Source organism: Oryctolagus cuniculus, chromosome 6, assembly GCF_051225735.1.
Source record: "Oryctolagus cuniculus isolate XC-2025 breed Fujian yellow rabbit chromosome 6, ASM5122573v1, whole genome shotgun sequence".
NCBI classification, from domain to species: domain Eukaryota; kingdom Metazoa; phylum Chordata; class Mammalia; order Lagomorpha; family Leporidae; genus Oryctolagus; species Oryctolagus cuniculus.
Genome location: NC_142872.1, coordinates 114002492 through 114022287, shown reverse-complemented (window position 1 = coordinate 114022287; position 19796 = coordinate 114002492). Strand labels below are relative to the sequence as shown.

The window sequence follows — 19796 nt, the reverse complement described above, 5'->3', positions numbered from 1 at the left end:
GTACTAGTTTATATTAAAAAGTGCATTTTGATTAACTTTTGGTCCAACTAGCTGTGTGATATTTTTATCGACTATTTGCCATTGTACATTGCACACTATCAGCTTTCAAGAAATAATTATTTCTTTTCACTTAGCATTTGTAGTTATGTTTGAAAGAGCCATAATGACCCTTCAAGTTATCTAAAAACAACCTGACCTACACAATACAGTTGCAAACAGATCAAGTACTAATGGATGTTTGCCCTGGAAGATGCAATAAACTTTACATATATAATTGTAGACATGAATTAGGTTAGCAGACAATTACTGTTAAACTGCAAAAGTGTTCTAAAAGGAACTGTACTTGTTATTGCAGGTTTGGTTACAAAAGTACGGCTACCTTCCACCGACTGACCCCAGAATGTCGGTACTGCGTTCTGCAGAGACCATGCAGTCTGCCCTAGCTGCCATGCAGCAGTTCTATGGCATTAACATGACAGGAAAAGTGGACAGAAACACAATCGAGTAAGTACCGGCATCCGCACTCCTTCCTTTTTAGACTTGCGCCAAACTAAGTAGTTGAAAAACTACATGAACTCTTTCAACCATAAATGGTGTGATTTGTCTCCTGAGTTCTTTTTTTGAATTCCCCCTGTTTTCACTTCACTCTTATGAAATTTCATGAAACATGTAAGACCTGAAGTCGAGTTTACTCACTTGATTTTTGCTACATTTTTTTAAAAATAGGAAAAAAAATCCATGAATAGAGGCAAAGTTGGGGTCCAGTTGATTTACAGAATAACAATGAGTGATGGAACTGGTTTGTGCGGCTGGCAAGAGAATATTGTGCACGTCTCTTCCCAAATATATGTTAGGTGGTATCACATTAGTACCTTGAAATTGGTCATAATGGAATTATTTACTCCATGAAATTTGGAAAGGAATACAAATGTGGAGCAACACAAAAGTTTTGGGTGGCAGGAGAGGTATCAGTGAACTGGTTATTAACAGTTCACTAAATTCCCATTGGTGATACATCTCTAAATGGCTTAAATCAAGAAAGTTGTCACTCGAAGTCTTTACTTTCAATTTCTTGTGAACAAAATCTTTGTTCTTACTCTCTAATAATATTTATTTTATTGATTTATCCATCAATCGTTTCTTTGCTTATTTATTCAACCAGTAACTCCTGGGTATTATATCTCTGATTGAATGGTATACTCGCACCGACTGTGAAGACACAATCTCTTTGTGAAAGCACCTTTGTTCTTTGCGCAGCTACATACAGTCACAAATTATTTTGCCAGAAGCACACAGTAAATTCTCTAATATTATGATACAGCGTTATTATTTCTGGACCCCCAAAGAGGAAATGATTAATATTTTCAATAGATGGAAAACATCATATGTGTCTTTAGAATCCTTGATACTCACAAAGTGAATATGTTTCCATTTTTGTTTTGCTTTGTTTAGTTTTTTGGTTTGATCATCATTTAACAACCCTGTGTAATAGGGAAGGCAAAGACATGTTTCTCTCTCTGCTTTATCAAACAAAGGGATTGAATGTCAAAGGCTAAGTGAAGTCCAGAACCCAGGTCTTTTGATGTGGAGTATAGAACATTCCCTGCGGTGTACCTCAAGAAACACATATTTATCTCTCTCTTTAATCCTTAAATACTGAAATATCTGTATTCAGACAAACTTAATTAATTCTGACATCTAAAAGTGATTTAATATGTACTTTTTGAATTTTAGTTTGCCTTCTAATGCTTGCAGAATGATGCTAACCATGGCATTTCTATTTCATCAAGACAGGAATGTACAGAAAAAGACTTTAAGATGAAACTTCAAAGCAATTTGAAAAAATGTATGCATTACCTCTCCTAGCACTTTTAAGAGATATGCAAATGTGAATTTTTATGTACAAATATGAATACATCTAGGAAAATAAAATCAAGAATAAACATAACACATTATGAGGCAGGATTGTGGCATAGTGGGTAAATATGCCACCATCGACACCTACATACTCTATTAACTCAGGTTTGAATCCAGGCTGCTTCAGCTCTCTGCGAATGGCCTGGGGAAAGCAGAGGAAGTATTTGGGCCCCTGATACCCATGTGGGAGATCCAGATAACACTAATAGCTCCTGGCTTTCACCTTGCCTAGCACTGGCCATTGTCCCCATCTAGGTAGTGAATCAACATATGGAAGAGATCTCGCTCTCTCTTTTTCTCTCTCCCTTTCTGTCTCCCTCTTTATCTGTCTCTCTGCTCTCGGTAACTCTGACTTCCAAATAAAGAACTAAACATTTAAAAATAAAACTAAATATTTAAAAAATAAATATAACATATTCTGTAACATGTAGAAACCTACTATCAATATTGGAATTGGAATGTTGACATTTTATACCTATTAACCTGTAATCATTGATATTCTCTCTTAATAATATATCAAATCTCAGCAGACCCATAGAATGGCAGATGTCCTAAACAGCACTCTGGCCTCAGAATCAGCCCTTAAGGCATGTGGATCCAGCTGAAAAGCCCATGAGAGTATTTCAGGCATGGAAAGCCAACACACTCTGGGAAAAAAAAAAAAAAAAAAAAAAAAAAAAAAAAAAAAAAAAAAAAAAAACCCTAAATGAAAGATCTCCGTGAGTGAGATCCCAGTGGAAAGAACGGGTCATCAAAGAAGGAGGTACCTTTCTCTGAAGGGAGGAGAGAACTTCCACTTTGACCATGGCCTTGTCTAAATATGATCAGAGTCAGTGAACTCAAAAGGCTTCCATAGCCTTGGCAGCTCATGACAAGATCCTAGGGTGATTACTGAGGCCATAAACAAGAGTGTCAATTTGTTAAGTCAACAACAGGAGTCACTGTGCACTTACTCCTCATGTAGGATCTTTGTCCTTAGTGTGCTGTACATTGAGATTTAATGCAATAACGAGTACTCAAACAGTATTTTTCACTTTATGTTTCTGTGTGGGAGCAAACTGTTGAAATCTTTACTTAATGTATGCTAAACTGATCTTCTGTATATAAAGAGAAACGAAAATGAATCTTGATGTGAATGGAAGGGGAGAGGGAGTGGGAAAGGGGAGGGTTGCGGGTGGGAGGGATGTTATGGGGGGGAAGCCATTGTAATCCATAAGCTGTACTTTGGAAATCTATATTCATTAAATAAAAGTTTAAAAAAAAATAATAATAATATATCAAATCTCATTTTCAGTCATCATATACCTCTTATATGCAGTTTGAAATTTAACAGCAAAACCTCCAGCAAGTCCTGTATTCTGCTGGTATAGCACAGAGTTCCATGTAAATTGTCCTCTTCACCCCAACCTTTTCTGTGGTTAGTTCCCCATGGAGAACTGTAAGCTTCTAAATCATATTCTTTAAAATTATGGCACAATTTGTTAAAATACAAGTAAGTTAAGGACTTAGAAACAAGTAAGTTAAGGACTTAGAAACAAAATTCCCTTAAATGGTTTGAATATCTAATTTGACTATTGTCACAATAATGGGAACGTTCTTGATTCTTATTTACTAGAGACCACAAAAGTAGAGACCACAGAAGATGGTCAAAGACCAACTTTGAGAGCTTCTATAGATTCTATAGGAAGAAGTTGGGTTTCATAGCTTTAATTTTCTAAAATAGCTAGGTAAAGATGTTTTTAGGAGATAATGGAATAGGAATGGGTGCACACTTTGTTGTTGTCTGAAAGGAGGATGTAAAAGATGTGCAGATGTAAACGAGCAGATACTTCTCCTTTGGACACAGACTAGCTCAGCTTCCAGACTAGGAAAGATGAAGGTCTGTATCAGTGCAGAGGAGTTAAAGTAGAATATCTATGACACAGCATTAAAGAAAAAGATTGGCTATCTATAGGCGACCCTTAATGTAAAACCAAAAGAATTTTGTTGCTTGTTATCTGGTGGTTTTGTTTTGGTGTGTGTGTGTTTTAAAAATAAACCTTTTTCTAATTAAGTCTAATTTAGTCTTTTTTTTTTTTAATTTGGGGGCAGTTGTTTGTTTCTTTTTTTTTTAACTTTTATTTAATGAATATAAATTTCCAAAGTACAGCTTATGGATTACAGTGCCCCCCCCCATAACTTCCCTCCCACCCGCAACCCTCCCTTTTCCCGCTCCCTCTCCCCTTCCATTCACATCAAGATTCATTTTTGATTCTCTTTATATACAGAAGATCAGTTTAGCATACATTAAGTAAAGATTTCAACAGTTTGCACCCACATAGCAATACAAAGTGAAAAATACTGTTTGAGTATTAGTTATAGCATTAAATCACAATGTACAGCACATTAAGGACAGAGATCCTACATGAGGAATAAGTGCACAGTGACTCCTGTTGTTGACTTAACAAATTGACACTCTTGTTTATGGCCTCAGTAATCACCCTAGGCTCTAGTCATGAGTTGCCAAGGCTATGGAAGCCTTTTGAGTTCACTGACTCTGATCATATTTGGACAAGGTCGTAGTCAGAGTGGAAGTTCTCTCCTCCCTTCAGAGAAAGGTACCTCCTTCTTTGATGACCTGTTATTTCCACTGGGATCTCACTAGCGGAGATCTTTCATTTAGTTGTTGTTGTTTTTTTTTTTTTTTTTTTTTTTTTTTTTTTTTTTTTTTTTTTTTCCAGAGTGTCTTGGCTTTCCATGGCTGAAATACTCTCATGGGCTTTTCAGCCAGATCCACATGCCTTAAGGGCTGATTCTGAGGCCAGAGTGCTGTTTAGGACATCTGCCATTCTATGAGTCTGCTGTGTATCTCGCTTCCCATGTTGGATCGTTCTCTCCCTTTTTGATTCTATCAGCTAGTATTTGCAGACACTAGTCTTATTTATGTGATCCCTTTGGCTCTTAGTCCTATCATTATGATCAATTGTGAACAGAAATTGATCACTGGGACTAGTGAGATGGCATTGGTACATGCCACCTTGATGGGACTGAATTGGAATCCCCTGGTATGTTTCTAACTCTACCGTTTGAGGTAAGTCAGCTTGAGCATGTCCCGAATTGCACATCTCTTCCCTCTCTTATTCCCACTCTTATATTTAACAGCAATCACTTTTCAGTTAAGTTTCAACACTTAAGAAGAATTGTGTATTGATTACAGTATTCAACCAAAAGTATTAAGTAGAACAAGCAAAAAAAATAATAAGAGGGATAACGTATTAAGCTGTTCATCAACAGTCAGGGCAAGGGCTGATCAAGTTACCGTTTCTCATAGTGTTCATTTCACTTTAACAGGTTTCCTTTTTGGTGCTTAGTTAGTTGTCACCGATCAGGGAGAACATATGATATTTGTCCCTTTGGGTCTGGCTTATTTCACTCAGCATAATGTTTTCCAAATTCCTAACAGGGATCACTTTTCAGTTAAAATTTAAACATCTACGAATAATTGTGTATTAATTACAGAGTTCAACAATTGTACTAGAACAAAAAAATACTAAAATGGATGAAGTATTACATTGTACATCAACTGTCAGGACAAGAGCTGATCAAGTCACTGTTTCTCATAGTGTCCATTTCACTTCAACTAGTTTCCCCTTTGGTACTCAGTTAGTTGTCGCCGATCAGGGAGAACATATGATATTTTTCCCTTTGGGACTGGCTTAATTCACTCAGCATGATGTTTTCCAAATTCCTCCATCTTGTTGCAAATGACCGGGTTTCATTGTTTTTGACTGCTGTATAGCATTCTATAGAGTACATGTCCCATAATTTCTTTATCCAGTCTATTGTTGATGGGCATTCGGGTTGGTTCCAGGTCTTAGCTATTGTGAATTGAGCTGCATAAACATTAATGTGCAGACAGCTTTTTTGTTTGCCAATTTCATTTCCTCTGGGTAAATTCCAAGGAGTGGGATGGCTGGGTTGAATTTTAGGGTTATCTTCAGATTTCTAAGGAATCTCCAGACTGACTTCCATAGTGGCTTAACCAGTTTGCATTCCCACCAACAGTGGGTTAGTGTCCCTTTTTCCCCACATCCTCTCCAGCATCTATTGTTGGTAGATTTCTTTATTTTTAGTTTGTTTCTGAATCTGTAATACATCTTTTCCTTTAAACAGTTTATGCTTGGCAGCTGCTTCAATGGGAAACCCCAAAAGCCTTGTTAAAAGCTCCTCGTTTACCTGTCCTAACCTCTCATGCCTTCTCTGTTTCCTATATATTTTTGGAGACTTCACTTTCATTGTCCCTCACATTAGAAACCCCACAGCCTCATTTGCCCCCTGCCTGTTTTCTCCACCAGTGATGTATCTCCACAATAAGTTGTTATTGCTATTGCTTGGGTTAATCCAATCAAATAACGTACTATTTGGGAAAGTATAATCCCTGTTTTCAATCTAGTAAAGCGCTCATCTGTGCTTTTGTGATCTGAAATGAATATGTAGGAACAACTGATGCTGAAATTGGATTCTATTATTTTACTTGATCAAATTATAAGCTGTAATCTTATGGGAATGTTATTACATAAAATATGGACTAGAGTTTTATACCTAAATTTATCCCTTGATATTAAAATAATGCCTTATCCATTTTCAAATTCTAACTAATTTTAGAATCCTATCAAGATAAGTTATTTTTAAATTAAATAATTGTATCCTCCTTTGAGAAACAGACATGTGATACATTTATTCTATAACTCTTGAGTAATGAAAAATAATGATGATAGCTATGCTAAGGCTCATATTAGGCTGAATAAATTAACCATTTTCAAGCAACAAATTTAGGTATTACTGTAGGTGGCATGTTTTATTGCTCTTATGTTAATTAGCAGTGATATTGGAAAGATAGTAATAAATACTTCTAACCCTTCCCCAATGAGTTCATTATTTTATGTTGTAATGCTTCTTCTAATTTATGGATTGTTTAGCTAATTTAGTAAGCAAATTCACTTAAACTGCTTAATGAGTGGAGAAACATTTATTGTGTATAAAATGATATATTTATCAAGGAGAGCAAAAAGAAGACAATAATGAAAATTAGTTTGATATGCTTTCATAATGTTAATAATTTTTCATTTCCATATTTTGTTAATGTTGTATGTAGACACAGTGGTAAGCACTGAAGCATACTTGATGAGATGTTATTTATTTTTTAAAATTATTTTTGTAATAAAGATATATTTGTTTGGAATTCAGAGCAATGGAAGAAAATAGAGTGAGGGAGGGGGAGAGATTCATTAATCTTCCATCCAATGCTTCATTTCCCAGATGGCTATAATGGCCAGGGCTAAACTAGAGCAAATCCAGGAGACAGGAGCGTCTTCCAGGTCTCCCACATGGATGCAGGGACCCAAACACTTGGCCCATCTTCTGCTGTTTTACCAGGTGCATTATCAGGGAGCTGGATAAAAAGTGGATCAACTGGGACAAGAACCAGCCCTCATCTGGGATGCGGCATTGCAGATGGTGGCTTTTCTCTGTCTGCCACTATGCTAGCCCCTTCAATTTTTCTTTTTTTTATATAGTTGTTTTTTGTTTGTTTGTTTTTGTTTTTGTTTTTTTGGACAGGCAGAGTTAGACAGTGAGAGACAGACAGAAAGGAGAAAGGTCTTCCTTCTGTTGGTTCACCCACCAAATGGCCGCTATGGCCAGCACGCTGCACCGATCTGAAGCCAGGAGCCAGGTACTTCCTCCTGGTCTCCCATGGGGTGCAGGGCCCAAGCACTTGGGCCATCCTCCACTGCACTCCCGGGCCACAGCAGAGAGTTGGACTGGAAGAGGAGCAACTGGGACAGAATCCGGTGCCCCAACCGGGACTAGAACCTGGTGTGCCAGCGCCGCTAGGTGGAGGATTAGCCTATTGAGCTGCAGCGCCAGCCCAATTATTCTTAGAAAGACAGAGAAACACAGAGAGAGAGAGATATCCCATCAGCTGGTTCACTCCCCAAATACCCAAAATAGCCAGAGCTGAAGCTAAGAGCCAGGAACCCAATTCAAGTCTCCCACAGGGGTGACTTGGAACAAAACACTTGAGGCATCATCTGCTGCCTTGCAGAGTGCAAATTAGCAGGAAGACAATCAGAAACAGAGCTGGGACTCCAACCCAGTACTTCAGTATTGGATGCAGGCATCCAAAGCCATTTCTTTTATTTTATGAATATAAATTCCCAAAGATTTCTTAACCACTATTCCAAACACCCACCCTAAGATATTATTTCTTAAAGTGGTAAATCTTTTATTTGGAACTCCCTCCCTATACCTACATACTGTACATTATATTTATTACTACATAATAAATAATATAAATATACATTATTAAATAGGGACAATATACGTGTATATTGGATATTCTGAGTAATTCTGCTCAATTTTTTTCAAACCATACCAAGAAATATAACTTACTCAAATTGAGTGAATAGCTTTTTTCAAAGCATTATTATAAATTGCACTTACGTTTGAACTCCTAAATTATTAATTGAACTGTTTATTTAGAGATATTAAGAACTCTAACATTTTTGGCTTATCAATGTGTAACCTTCTTTTATCTACATTGTTAAGTTAATACTTCATCTTCTTTTTCGGTTTGAATGTAAAAGATATGTTCATTGGTAATTAAAAATCTGTTTCTTAATTTCTAAATATTCCAGAAGTAGTCAGTGTACATTATGTGGTAGGTCGGTCTTCATTTTGGTAGCTACAGAGGTAATTGATAACTAAATTAGCAGGGGCTTTAGATTCCGCTTGGAAAAAGTGAAAGATGAAAGCATTAATAAAAGCTGACACTACCTGAACTTTTGTTCACATCCAAGATCGTGATGGCTTACTGCATGTCTTCTCTGTGGTCAGGTGTTTAAATACTGTCCTGCTGCAGTTTCAGCCTTGAGAATAACATGCATGTCGAGGCAGGCAGTTAATGAGTTGACAGGAAAAATGAAACTCAACAGTGTGAGCTGTCAGTTATCAAGGTTTTGAACTTTGAGTTAATGTACTACCTAAAATCTCCTCATGACTACTTAACTTGACTCTGTGAAAACAAATCAGAATTTTAAGATAATAAAAATAAGCATATTAAGCTATTTCTAGAAGAATCTGTTAGAGCCAACTGTAAGTATTGCTCATACCTCAAAACTTGGAAAAATCTGGAGGATGGAAACATGTTTAGTATATTGTGACAATGAATATTGTTTTTAGATCACTAATCGGTGAAACACATTACATTTGTCACCCCCCCCTTTGTCTCTCTTGATAAAAGTAGTTGTATGTACACACAGTCACCATGTGGTCCAACACTCAATGCAAGGTGTAGTATTCCACCACATACGGCTGCCCTCCTGAAGCACTATTGCAGGGGCACCAGGTACAAGGATTACAACCTGAAGGTTCTTCTTGGAATTATGCAATGTGTGACCCTATGTTACTTGCATTAATGCCCTACTCTTTTGAAAGAAAAAAAAATGTTTAACTGAAATTAATTGGCCCTCCTTCGTGTGTATATAAACATATACACAATACGGCAAAAGTGTTTAAAAGTTTCATTCAACTTTATTTACATAAACAAGATAATGAAGCTGATGATATTTCTATTATCTAAGTACTGATAAGATATCTGTTCTGAATAACATAAAATAATGCATGTTAAAAAAATAGGTCACAGTGAACTGAAATATGCTGAAATTCATATTTGGCTACTGATGCAGCTTCTAATATTAGAACTACTTCTGCTACTATAACTGCTTCCAAATATATATAAACTAACGATTATTATCAGTTTGTAGTAATAACAGTAACTATCTCCATACAATTCTAATTCTTCATATGAATTAAATATAATAATCCTCAAAGTAACTCAGTAAGAGAGGTAACATCATCATATCCATTTTATGCATGAAAGAATAGTAACCTAAAAACTTCATAGAACTAGTGAGTCAGTGGAGCCAGGTTGGGAATGCTAAAGTCTGAAACCAGAATTTTTGCTCTCAGTTTTTACTTATTTTATATGTATAAAATATACTTTTACTAAGTATATATATATATATATATATATATATTTCTTTTAAGATGAATTAATTTAAACGAAAACGTGAATGATCTACCCAGCAATTTAAAATGTTCTGGTTTGGAAGTGAGCATTGGTCTAATGGTTGTGATGCCCACATCCTGTATTGGAGTACCTGAGTTCTTTTCCCAGCTCCAACTTCTACTCCAGATTTCTGCCAGTACAGATACGAGAGTCAAGTTAAAAGCTCAGATACCTATGTGGTTCAAATATTATGAGTCAAGTTCAGTGGTGTGCTCCAATCATGTACTTGGGATTTTACATATTTTCTTAATACCAGCTAATATGTCTTTGCCAGAATACTTGGATACAAATGTTAGCAAAATTAACAAAGACTGTTCTCAACTTGACCAAGCTTCATTAATAGTCATTTGCATTAAATCATTAATATTATATTTTGCCTGTTTTTTTTGTTTATTTCTTACTCTTAAAACATCTACTTCATGGTTAATTTTATATGAAGTGGCCACACCACAATGCCTATGAAATACGTATTTGTTCAGGACAAAGAGCTGGAAAGAATTAAGAATTTCTCAAGAAACATATTGGGTAGTGAGGGAGATCAGTATATGTAAGAAGATTTGCAGACTTCATTCATTTGCTTCCATTTGCTTCATCTTCCTTGTTGGAGACTTTGCTGGATGCTGACCTCATTCTGGGCTCCTACTCACAGGTCAGTGGAAAACAGAGACAGACACAAATCGGAATACACAGTATAGTATGTGCTGCATTGAGCTGGTACACTGGACCTGTGTGACTTGAGAACTTAAAAAAAAAAAAATAGGATTTTCAGGGTGAGCATGGAAGACAAGGTATTCCAGAAGAGGTCACTACATACAAAGGTGGAATGAGGTTTGGTTCTTTAGAAATCTGAGCAGATGCTGGGAAATAGGAAGACAGGGAACACCCTTGTTAAGTAGCCTGAATCAGATTCTTTCTATAAAGGCATTTCATATGTCCACCATGTTGAAAATACATCTTTGCTCTGGGAAGATTTATTGTTAGTATTTTCAAGAAAGGCACTGATAAGAATGAGAGATACAAGAGATGTTATGGTGGCAGAAGAGACTACATGGTAAGTGGATGTGACTAGAGATAAATAGAGGATGATCGTTGGATGTCTTGTATAGGCCTCAAGAGCTGCTAAGACTTTCAGTTGAGATAAGACATCAGGTCAATTTGTGCAAGTTTGACAATCAGAGGTTGTTTAATTATATTCAACTCAAAGGTGATAACAAGATATGCAGGTGAAGATGTGAAAGCAGGTATCCCAGTTGTCCCCTGTGTCCTCAGGGGACAGATTCCAGGACCCGATGGATGCCAAAATCCACAGATGCCTAAGTCCTTTCTATAAAAAGCAGTAGTATTTTCAAGTAACCTATACATATCCTTTTTTTTGTGTACTTTCAATCATCTCTGAATTACTTATAATACACTATTATTTGTAAATGCTATGCATATATTCATGTAACAATGAAAATAATCTGTACATGTTCAGTATAAAAACAGTTTAAAAATTCAAGTTGCAGTTGATCAAATTTCAGATGTGGAATCCATACATGCAGAACCATGGCTATGTTGGACTAACTATTATAACTATTATCATGCATTTCTTACCTATAAAATATAAGTTCAGAAGGAAGGGGCTATTGTTTGTTCTTTTTTATTCACACTTTTGGATTACTTAGCTTGTTGTAAAAGTTGAAAACAAATTGTGTGGTGGATGAAATGAGTAAAGGAATGAATGAATAGTTCATTTACATGTTGTTTCATTTGATTTGGATACTTTAATAAGGGGGAAGGTGGTTTCCTGAAAACTCTACAAAGCATTGAAATAGGATGTAACTTACAAAATCTGGTAACTGCAATTTCTACATTATTGATAACAGAATGAAAAGCAGAAATTTAATGTTTATTAGGAATGTATTTTTCTTAAGAAGTAAAAGTCATTGTTGCATGAAGTTATTCTTATATTTATAAAAGGAGAAGGCTGATTTATCTCCATATCAAATAAACCGATTCATTTTTCACAAAATGAACATCTTCAGAGAATTATCTCTATATTCAGTTCCATTTAAAAAACTATGGGAGTTAAATCCTTGGTGAAATAGACAAACAAAAAAGGGGTTATTTTCATTTCTACTTTTTGAAATCTGTAGCACCACAAACATTCTGCATTAGCTTTGTAATTATTAAAATAGAGGAGCTAATGAACAGTAAAGCCATTTTTTAAGCATTATAGAAAATCTACTCAAAATCATGAAAATATTCTCCTAAGATGCAAGAATAGAAAATATGACAATGGACAACTGAAACTATATATAAAAGTTATATTACTATATCAGTATAAGAGTTAAAATTAATAAATTGAAAGTAGCACTTTATTTTTAAACATAAATATGTTAAAATTTATTGATATGGTGTTAAACCTCATATTCAGAAGTACTATTTCAGAATTTTATTTAGTTATTATTAAAGATTCAAAGCCAATGACTGCTACTTGGAAAGTAAAATAATGCTCCTCTGTAAAGAAAAAAGTAGGGACATGCAGATGTTGTCTGAACAAAAAATCCACCCCTGTGTAAGCTAGGAGAGAGTATTATATAATAAATTCATCCCCAAATTTAAGATGTAACAGATTATGGTAATTTTTGAATGTCAAAGGTAGAATACCTTTTATGACAGAAATGGAGTACTAATGATTTGCCAAAGGTTACATACCTTGTTAACAACAGATTCTAGTTAGAAGCGTGAGAGTATCTCAGTGTTCAGTTAGTTCAAATGAATTAGAGGTGATAATTATCTCACAGACCTAAACAGTACCCAGTGGTTTCTCATCATTCAAAAATATGCTGTATACTTAGATTCAAATTGCAAGACACCTGACATTTTTCCCCTTTATAGGTCTGTTGTTGTCATCATGACTGCCGCAGGTTAACCTCCTAGTTGATCTCCTTGGAGATAAATGATTAGTTATTTGTAAGTGATTGGAACATACTGTTTTTTGCAGTTGGATGAAGAAGCCTCGATGCGGTGTACCTGACCAGACAAGAGGTAGCTCCAAATTTAATGTTCGTCGGAAGAGATATGCATTAACAGGACAGAAGTGGCAGCATAAACATATCACTTACAGGTATGAGAACTAAAGCAAGCTATTAATGTTTTGACATTTTTAGACACCTTCTACATGTTGAATAACATGCAGGGGTGTAATATTAATGAAATGGATTAAAAACTGCAATTGAGTAGACAATAAGTTTTCCATTTGAGGACATTTTAGACAGCCTGTGAAGCACTTGGTCTCTTTTATAATTATGTCTTCCAACTTTCAGAAGAAATGTCAATATTCTGATGAATTCTGAGATGTATGTTCTTTTTTTTTTTTGTTTTGTTTTGTTTTGTTTTGTTTTTTGACAGGCAGAGTGGACAGTGAGAGAGAGAGAGAGAGAGAGAGAGAAAGGTCTTCCTTTGCCGTTGGTTCACCCTCCAATGGCCGCCGCGGCTGGCGCGCTGCGGCCGACGCACCGCGCTGATCCGATGGCAGGAGCCAGGAGCCAGGTGCTTTTCCTGGTCTCCCATGGGGTGCAGGGCCCAAGCACCTGGGCCATCCTCCACTGCACTCCCTGGCCACAGCAGAGGGCTGGCCTGGAAGAGGGGCAACCGGGACAGAATCCGGCGCCCTGACCGGGACTAGAACCCGGTGTGCCGGCGCCGCTAGGCGGAGGATTAGCCTAGTGAGCCGCGGCGCCGGCCCGAGATGTATGTTCTAACTAATGTCTTTTGGTAAATATTCATAATGTAAAAGGTAATCAAATGATGAAGCATAAAAATAACTCCAATGTAAATAAATATCATTAAGTCTATTGATTAACTTTTAGCATCAGTCTAAGAAGTTTGCATTTTTTAGGTAATTATTCAAGTGGATTATATTTTCTTATATTGTCTTCAATGATACGGAATACTATCCTAAAATGATGACAACTGTTGCTATTGTACTATTGTTACTATTTTTACTATATTTAGAGAAATAAGTTCCTATTTGTTAATTGAATCTCAGTGTGAACAAAGAACAGCCCGGAGGATATAACATTATAAACAAAATGAAACCTGGAGACCCTTTCTTTCCCCATGGAATTTTCGGCCATGTACAAAAATTGAGGGGTCATGTAAATGTGATGTGTGTTTTAAAAAGGAAGGAACCGGATGCTAGAGAAATTTAAACCAGGGTCATTCAGTCCATCCTAGGATACCAGCAGAGGTCACCTAAATGAAATGACCACTTAGCTAAGATCTGTAAGAAGAGAAAGAGCTTGTTGAAGCAATGAGCCGAGAAAGGGGTACTTGGGAGAGAGAGCTGGATGACAAGAATTTTTTTTTATTTTGTTTCTTTATTTCTGCCATGGATTTCATAGATATGATTCTAAGAGTTTTTAATGAATTCTATGAAAAGATAATTTTATACTTAGTCTTTGTAAAAATAACCTTTTTAAGCTTAAAATTTTTAAAATCAGTAATTGATTTTCCTTCTGTATAACTGAGTGGTACAGTAAGTACAATATAAACATATTACTATTTTTATTATATTTAGAGAAATAAGTACAAAATGTGACACTTATTTAAAAGATCATTATTCATGAGGCCAACGCTGTGGCGTAGCAGGTAAATCCATTGCTGCAGTGCCGGCATCCCATATGGGCGCCGGTTTGACCCAGCTGCTCTACTTCTGATCCAGCTCTCTGCTATGGCCTGGGAAAGCAGTAGGAGATGGCACAGGTCCTTGGGGCCCTGCACCCACGTGGGAGACCTGAAGGAAGCTCCTGGCTCCTGGCTTTGGATGGGCGCAGCTCCAGCCATTATGGCCAATTGGGGAGTGAACCAGCAGATGGAAAAAAACCTTTCTCTCTCTCTCTCTCTCTCTCTCTCTCTCTCTCTCTGCCTCTCCTTCTCTCTCTGTGTAACTCTACTTTTAAATAAATAAATAAATATTTTTTAAAAAAGATCATGATTCATGAAAAGATATCTGAAGTATGTCATTGCAAAATGCAGACAGAAGTTGGGTTAAGTGTTTTGGAATATGGATGTTATGTGATAGCAAACTCGTGAGTTAGCAGTATAGTTTGAGTCGGAAAAAATAAAATGACTAGATTATGTTGATAGAGAGCAAAACATACAAAGCAATGATGATGCCAATTTTTTCTCCTTAGTTTATTGGCTAAGACTGCACTGTTGTACATTTTCTCTTCTGGTGACCACATTTTTTTTCTGTTTCCTGGCCAATTAATGGATACCTCTTAAAAAGCATAAAATGCTGAGGGATTTTGAAGACAGTTTACTGAAGCTTCAACCCCAAATTCTACCTAAGAATTCTCTATGTAATGAAAAGAATACTTATTGGGTACAATTTTTAGTTATTCTAAAACTTGACAAGGCTTTCAGAAGGGTCTAATGTTTTGAGCTACTAGAAAATTAAATTACCCATCCTGTGAATTGCAATCATTGAAATAATTGAAACCAATAATTTTACTGACTTGTTAGATAAATTAGACAACATTTGTGTAATAGTTGAAAAGCTGTTGAATAAGCTTATAAATTCTGAGTAAGCTCTATTTTTAAACTTTTTCACAACAATAATAGAAACATTGAGTAACATAATTTTTATTAAGTACATCTTTATTTTTCAAGTTTGGACTTTATGCAAAATATAATTAGAGGAGTCAGTGTTGTGGTGCAACAGGTTAAGCTGGCCATGCCAGCATCCCAGATTAAAGTACCAGTTTGAGTCCTGGCTGCTTCACTTCTGATCCAGCTACTTGCTAATACACTGAGAAAGCAGCAGAAGATGGGAGACCTGGATGGAGTTCTTGGCTTCTGGCTTCAGCCTAGTCCAGTACTGGCTGTTTCAGCCATTTGAGGAGTGAACCAGCAGATAAAAGATCTCTCTCTCTCTCTCTTTCTCTCTTTCTTTCTCTCTCTCTCTCTCTCTCTCTCTCTCTCTCTCTCTCCCCCCAACATCAAATAAAATAAATTCATATGCTGTTGACATTCTGATGCAAAGCTCCATTATTTCTCAGCAGGAATGGTGTGCTGCCTTTTTCATTTAAATGTAATGAACAGTGTTTACTGTCAAATGCCATGTAAATATATGTTCTAGAATTTTTGTTAGTCTAGCATAGAATTTAAGACAATAGATTCTTACAGAATATTTGGGATGAAAACTAGTTTTGCTACCTTGAAGGTTTATTTTCTAAATTCCTAGAATTCTTCATTTGTAAGGTAGTACTAATACCCATCTTACTGAATTACTCCCAGAATTAAGTGAACCATTGTGAAGTGCTAGTCTGGCTTATAGTAAATGTTCAATTAAGAACAATTATTAGTTGAGCATAGTTCCTGCCTGCCTGACATTTGTAATTATCTTGATATAATTACAATTGTGTTAAAAATAGAATTGGTGTGTTAATTGTCCCACTGGAATGTGTATCTTGCAAGTTTTTCCATGCTGAAAAAAAGCCTCCAAAATAATAAAATAAGAAGTTTTGAGTCCTAAATATATAATGATATGCATTGGAGATGCCAGTATTTAACCATTACTCCATAATTGTAAATTGCATATCTTCCTATTTTCTTTTTTATTTTATTGCAGTAAATATTAAACTGAATATATATATTCCCTTTTGTATTAAAGCATGTCCTTAGTTTACTTAATGGATATAAGATTATTGAACAAAAATGTCTGAAATATAGCCATTGCTTTCACTTCCATAGTATAGGTATATAGTATTACAATCTAAAATATAAAAATATGAACTTCATTTGTTTTGTTGCTTAGAAAACAACAGAGAATAGCTGGAAAGGTAAATATTGATTAATATTGAAAAAATTTGAGAACTATATTTATAATAATTTTATTAATTTTGTATCAGTACAAAATAAAGGTAATAATGTATGACTTATTTGAATTCATTTTTTTTAATCTTTATGCTGAATAATTATCCATAATCCATGGCATTACTAAAAATATTTATTAAGAAGCAATAGGAGGCCAGCGCCGCAGCTCACTAGGCTAATCCTCCGCCTTGCGGCGCCGGCACACTGGGTTCTAGTCCCGGTCGGGGTGCCGGCTTCTGTCCCAGTTGCCCCTCTTCCAGGCCAGCTCTCTGCTGTGGCCAGGGAGTGCAGTGGAGGATGGCCCAAGTCCTTGGGCCCTGCACCCCATGGGAGACCAGGATAAGTACCTGGCTCCTGCCATTGGATCAGCGTGGTACGCCGGCCACAGCGCGCTGGCCGCTGCGGCCATTGGAGGGTGAACCAACGGCAAAGGAAGACCTTTCTCTCTGTCTCTCTCTCTCTCTCACTGTCCACTCTGCCTGTCAAAAAAAAAATAAATAAATAAAAACCTACCATAAAAAAAAGAAAAAAAAGAAGCAATAGGAAATCATAAATGATAATTATTTAATAATTTCTTTGAAATTTAAGAAATAACTGTGCATCCACTGATTTTGTGTTCATAGATAAAGAAGAGCAGAAAGACCTTAATAGTAATTGATGTAAACTGATGGGCAGAGACACAAGGGTGTACCTCTGAAAGTGATAATAATCAAAAAGAAATTTGAAATTTTTATTCTACCTCAAAACTGCTACACCTGTTTGATCATTTAGCAGTTCTACCTACCTATTGTCCAGGAGGCAACATGACTGATTGATCTAGATACCTTCCTGTTAGCCATTCTGCACAGATCTTCTCATTGATAGCCTTGGTGGGTGAATATTATACTGCTGAGAATTAAGTGGTCCCAATATAGTGAACTCTAGCTGTAGAGATGGGAGAAATGAATGTACTACCAACCAATTTAATGTGACTGTTTTTCCTAACATTTAAGTAAACTCAATAAATTAAAATCTGTAGTAATAAGTCAGATTGCATATAACAAAACCATACTGATTATTACCACCTCTAACTCTTAGCATAAAGAACGTCACTCCGAAAGTAGGAGACCCTGAGACCCGGAAAGCTATTCGCCGTGCCTTTGATGTGTGGCAGAATGTAACTCCACTGACATTCGAAGAAGTTCCCTACAGTGAATTAGAAAATGGCAAACGCGATGTGGATATCACCATCATTTTCGCATCTGGTTTTCATGGAGACAGTTCTCCCTTTGATGGGGAGGGAGGCTTTCTGGCACATGCTTATTTCCCTGGGCCAGGAATTGGAGGAGATACTCATTTTGACTCAGATGAGCCATGGACGTTAGGAAATCCTAATCATGATGGTAAGTGAATATTTTACAATGTAAAACATTGTATTTTTATTTTTAGGATGTTCAAGTAATTTATTTGTAAAATTACTCATTTACAAATTTAAGGTATCAATTCTATGCTTACCGTAAAAATTATAAAGCAATATTTACATTTTTTATAATGGCTTACGAAAGTAATTTCATTTGATAATAGTTGCACATGTGTCCTGTGATTAAAGTAAAGAACTTTATGCTATATAAGGACTCTAAAGCAGTTTTATTTTCTATAAAATGTCATTTCTTAAAAAATTTCATACTTAGTTATCTGAGTGATGAGCTATGCAATAAGTAAATTCTGCTATTTTTCTATACTTTATATCTGCATTTCCACTTCAAGTTTAATGTGATTAATATTTGAAATGTGGCTTCCACCATATCTTTTCTGTGTTCTCTGCTCCATTTTCACCTTTCTAATCTACAATTTTTCCCTTTCTCTTTTTTTATAATCTCATCTCTATGCCCATTATGCCATTTTTTCTTTATTATAATAAAGACTTACAGTGTTTTTTGAAATGTTACAAACTTTTATAATTTAAAAATCAATCAATATAGGAAAGTATAAAGAAAAATTATAACAAATAATTACAAAGACCAAACACAAATGTACCAATTGTTAATATTTTATAACACTAATTCCAGGGATCACTTATGCATATAGAGAAAGGAGTGACAGAAAGAGGAAAGTCAGTTTGTCAAGATAATTTTGTAACAATTGAATATTTAAATAAAATTAATTTGATTCAATTATACTTGAAAGGGATTTAATAGAAAGAAAGGAAATCTGATTAGAACTGTGTTCATTGTTTAATTTCATCTAAACATGTCTTCAGAATGAATACAAAACTTTAAAGCTCTTTTTAACTCATGTTTCAACTTAATTCAAGTTGTCTGTCTGCTATAAAGTTTCCCATCGTTTTCAATCTAGCACTCTGAGTAATCATCAAAAATTGTAGACTCTGAAACCAGACTGCAACATGCAAATCCTTTATCTACTAATCAATAGCTGTATGAAGCTGAACACATGTCTTAAGTTCCCTGCGCCTCTTTTCTCATCAACATTATGGCAAGGACAGCATGTACCTTAAAAGTGCTTTGTGAGGATTAAATGAGTCCTTGGAAGACTTAAAGAAAACTAGGGAGCCCTCTACAGTGTTAGAAATTATTATTTACGGGCCAGCGCCATGGCTCACATGGCTAATCCTCCCCCTGTGGTGCTGGCATCCCATATGGGCGCTGGGTTCTAATCCCAGTTGCTCCTCTTCCAGTCCAGCTCTCTACTGTGGCCCAGGAGGGTAGTGGAGGACTGCCCAGGTGCTTGGGCCCCTGTACCCACATGGGAGACCAAGAGGAAGCACCTGGCTCCTGGCTTCAGATCGGCGCAGCACACCAGCTGTAGCAGCCATCTGGAGAATGAACCAATGGAAAGAAGACCTTTCTCTCTGTCTCTCTCTCACTATCTGTAACTCTGCCTGTCTAATAAATAAAATAAAATAAAA

At 36.0% G+C, this 19796-nt stretch overlaps 1 protein-coding gene across 2 annotated transcripts in view; it reads left to right on the top strand.

Moving 5' to 3' along the window:
- MMP16 (matrix metallopeptidase 16) overlaps positions 1–19796 on the top strand; it is a 297823-nt gene that overhangs the window by 145014 nt on the left and 133013 nt on the right. For both annotated transcript variants that reach the window (XM_070075287.1, XM_002710677.5), the window contains exons 2-4: positions 356–504; positions 13014–13136; positions 17969–18273. In XM_070075287.1, coding sequence (XP_069931388.1) covers positions 356–504; positions 13014–13136; positions 17969–18273 — 577 coding nt within the window. The remainder of the gene's footprint in view (positions 1–355; positions 505–13013; positions 13137–17968; positions 18274–19796) is intronic.